Source organism: Gloeophyllum trabeum, assembly GCF_000344685.1.
Source record: "Gloeophyllum trabeum ATCC 11539 unplaced genomic scaffold GLOTRscaffold_00152, whole genome shotgun sequence".
Classification (NCBI taxonomy): domain Eukaryota; kingdom Fungi; phylum Basidiomycota; class Agaricomycetes; order Gloeophyllales; family Gloeophyllaceae; genus Gloeophyllum; species Gloeophyllum trabeum.
In genome coordinates, this window is record NW_006920561.1 from 1 (window position 1) to 3,995 (window position 3,995).

A 3,995-nucleotide genomic window follows, 5' to 3' on the forward strand; every position below is an offset into this window, starting at 1 on the left:
CTTGAAGAAGTCGGCAAGTGTCGTAGAAGAGTTCAACCTAATGTTAGGAAGCGATGTCCTAACTAGTCGTCTTGAGATAACTGGGCCACGTGCCTACAGTTATGTCGTTACTACCTCAGTAAGCGTACTGAAAGGTAGGTCTGGCCGGGCCAATGCCAACGGTCAAGTCAAGAGTCCAGGTAATCGCTGTATTCAACAGGAGGTTGAACTAAGGAATACATGGGTTTTCCTACAGTATATATAGTAACTGGTATAGGGGTTAATACCCAAAGAAGAGAACAATAAGAAAGGACGCGTAAGCCATCCTGTGAGAACGTAACTCAGAGAAATGAGAAATACAAGGGCGCCCATTGGTAGAAGGTGAGTCAAGGAAGATAACGTGTGAGAAGAAGATAGCGTCCATGGGAAGGTCTACTCGGAGAAAGGTACTGTCCAATAGCAATGCTCGGAATGGAAATGGAATGAGATAAGCATGGGAAAATCATAACAGAAAATGCCAGACAGCCCTTACCAGTGAATCCGTTGATCCCGAGACAGTACTATCAGAGACTGTCACCAGAGAGGGCATCGAGCTACAAGTGGATTCATCGGCCTGCTCTTCACCAGATTCCGATTCATTGTCGCCCTCCAGGAGAATTTGACGAGCCACGAGATCATCCTCTGAGTTTGCTTGAGAACACAGTTCCGAGTTGATGTGTTCCAGCGAGAACCAGGGAGCATCCGACTGAGACGACATGTCGATATCCGAGACAACAAAATCATCATTATCCTTCAAAGCAAGAAGGCCTTCGAGGTAGGAAGGTAGTCGTCGAAAGAACTGCCGGAAGCGCTTTCGTCGGAACCAGAGTAGAGGCAGACAGAATGTCGAGTTCTGTTCGCGATCGAGAATCACAATATCATCACTTACGAAGTAAACAAGGAATCGGACGTCTATCGCCAGCACCTCGTTATCGCCAAGAAGACTCCCGACGCCCTCCGGATTGCATGCCGGGTCAGGAGCCAGTCGTTCAAGGCGGCAAGCCGATAGCTTCAGCATGGTGTCCTGCTCTTTAGTAAGTTGCTCGAGTCTGCCTATGTTGACCGACGATGCACGGATATTAGCGGAACGCAGACGAGGCGCGCGCGCAGAGTGTCGATCAGGGCAATTGCGCGAGTTGTGTCCTACTTCTCGACAATTGAAGCACTTGCCAGCGCTGCGCAATTCATCCATTTCGGTCTGAGATAGCCTGCGTTGGTTCGTAGAAATGCCTCGAATGTTATTCTTAGTCGCTGTGCCCCCGCTGGAGGTGTTGTTAATTCCAGGCGTATTGGGTGATTTGCGAATGCGGTTGGCAGAGTCTCCAGCCTGAGTGATAGCAGTCGACGCTCGGTGGAGAGAAGCAGCATTCAAGTTACGGTTAGAGTCGCCACGAGATTCGGCAGCGAGCGCAGCCGCCGTCTCAATATTAGGGGAAGTCACGGTGCTCGTTTTAAGGACCGTTTTAGCCTCGTTTCTGCAAAACGGCTCCAGAGCCGTTTTGCACGAATCGCGAACACGGTTTTCGTTTTAGCTCGGCATCTCTCGGCATTTTCAGTCTTAGGTAAGCTCGGAGTCGCAAATCCTATTGCCATATCTAGGCTTAACTGAAGCCTTGGAGAACTTATGTCCCCTCCCGAGTGTCTAGTTTGTGCTGGGAAGTGACAGTGTCCTTCTATAGTATATACCAAGTGTTTAAAGCCATCTCAACTTAAAGAGTGCTGTTCCTTAAAGCGGAATCACGGCTCTACATTGGAACTCCGCCTACAGTGAGTGGCTGTAAACGTTGTGTAAACGCGTGCTTGAACGAAGCGTTGAACGGTCCGTAGAACGGATTTTATGTGGGGTGATCACGGTTGATTTCGTTTCACGAGGCGTTTTAGAGGTCGAAAACGAAATGCAAAACGGACGCTAAAACGGCCTTAAAACGCCAACCGTGACTTCCCCTATTCAACGCGGCGTCCTCAAGCTCAGTTAACGTTGCAGTTTCTGGATCATAACCGAGTCGAGCCCACTCAATGCGCAGATCACGCCTCGCATTCTCCCATACTTTCAAAACTAGATGAGCATCCGAGATGTCAGGCAGACGTTTTGATAGCTTCTGCAACTCTCTCAGAAATTCTCGGAATGGTCTATTCCCTTGAAAACATTTATTGTATTTTTTCCGCAATTCAGCCTTGAATCTGGCAGGGAAACAGTACGAGAAGAGACCATGATATACCAATTCTCGAGTGAATTTCTCTGGATTTTCAGCAATAGAATTCATAAAATAATCGGCAGCTTTGCCACGAAGCCATCGCCCCATCATACGGACCTGAAGGTCCTTTCGAATACCGGTAGTCCTGAAATAGTTTTCCACATCATATACCCAGTGTTCGAACCTGTCGTAGTTCGGGGTCCCATCCCAGCGTGAAGGCTCTTCAATCCGAACACCTTTCGGGAGCTTGTTTTCATGCTTTGATTTGATACGACGTGAAGCCTTGTATAGTTTTCTCTTAAGCTTCTTACGCTGACGAGTATTGAGCGAGGTGTCCGAGCGAGCACTTGAGGTGTCGCTAATGCGCTCGTCATCAGAGTCGTTACCCGAGTCACTTGAGGAATCAGACGGGTCCGACCCAGGGGGATCACCACCTAGGATAGTCTGAATATAGCCGGTCGACGGAACTTGCGATCCAGCCCGACCAACATGCGGTTCCGACTTTATCGTAGTGATCGTCTTCGCCCCGCGAACCACGTCCGAGGGACTAATCGTCGACCGAACCTCCTTGGCGGAGTGATTTCGGGAATCAGCCGGCACATTCTCGATGTGTCCTTCAGTTGTCCCGACGGTGCGCATGACTAGCACTTCATCAGGCCCGGTCACAGGCGCAAAACGAGCAGCCTTAGCATGCGGAGAAGGTACTTCCTCACTTATCATTGCTCGTGAGCTGTCGTCAGCATCCCGGACTGCCTTGTCCTCAGGAGACTGCTTTTTGGATTCCTTAGTCTTCATCAAGTGGTAGTCCAGGACGGCAAATCTTTCATTGGCATCCTCGATACCAGACAAAATATCAATTAACATATTAGGCTGTAGATTAACTCTATCACACCACGAAGCGGGGATACCACCTCCAACATTATCTCCATCTTCTCGAACCTCAGACCAGTCTACTCGCCGAAGTGTGAAGGAAGGGGTCGAGGTGCGCGAAGACGGCGGCGACGAAGGAGCGCCTGGTCCCTCGGTGCCTGATAAGGGATGACCACTCAATACAGACTGAGCCTCGGTCCCGTTAGTTACCATTGCCTCACCGTGAACCACGGGGCGTGCGTCAGCGTTCCCTACCGAGGGAACGGACGGCGGCTCAACGCGCTCGCCTGCAGCACCTGGTGCAGGGGCGGAGTCGACTTCCTCAACGCTCGCGACACTGACGTTCGCGGCGGAGTTATCCAACGAAGCAATATCCAACTCACCTGGGATACCTCGACGAGTAGTCATTCTCGTCTTTCTAGCCGGCATAGTTATAACCCTAGGTATACCTGTAAAACACGACGACAGCCGATAGACGGTTGATCAGGCCGCAACGACGTCGAGGTCAGAAGCAAGAGTTAAAGAAGGTCAAAAAATGTTGAGACTCAGCTAAGAGGACTTAGACGTTCTCAACAGGATACGAGTAGTTCGTTTACGAAAGGCGAGATCACACAAGCAAAGACCAGGTAATCTCTTGATTCGCAGAGAAAGAACCACCACTGTACATGAAAGACGCACGAAGTCTTACAGTGCCTTGCATAAAAGTCCGGAAACCGCGATTCGCAAAATTTTGTTTGTGCCAGCCAAACAAACCTATATGGGGTAGTCGATCACCATAGTGCGGGCTGTTGACTGGTTGGCGGGACGCTTCGACATCCATGTATGAGGGTCGTTCTTGTGGGATTTTGACCTTTGCGTGCTCGATATGCTGAAGAGATACAGATCTGAGTGTTATTCAGCCTTGAGACGGGC

At 50.0% G+C, this 3,995-nt stretch overlaps 1 protein-coding gene across 1 annotated transcript; it reads right to left on the reverse strand.

Annotated features, from left to right (window-relative positions):
* Window positions 1–481: 481 nt before the first annotated feature.
* Window positions 482–3,491, reverse strand: GLOTRDRAFT_134407 (uncharacterized protein; the record flags this gene model as incomplete). Its single annotated transcript, XM_007873397.1, has 2 exons — window positions 482–1,493; window positions 2,398–3,491. The coding sequence occupies 2 exons, from the start codon at window positions 3,489–3,491 to the stop codon at window positions 482–484; spliced, it is 2,106 nt and encodes a 701-aa protein (XP_007871588.1).
* Between the last annotated feature and the right edge of the window lie 504 nt (window positions 3,492–3,995).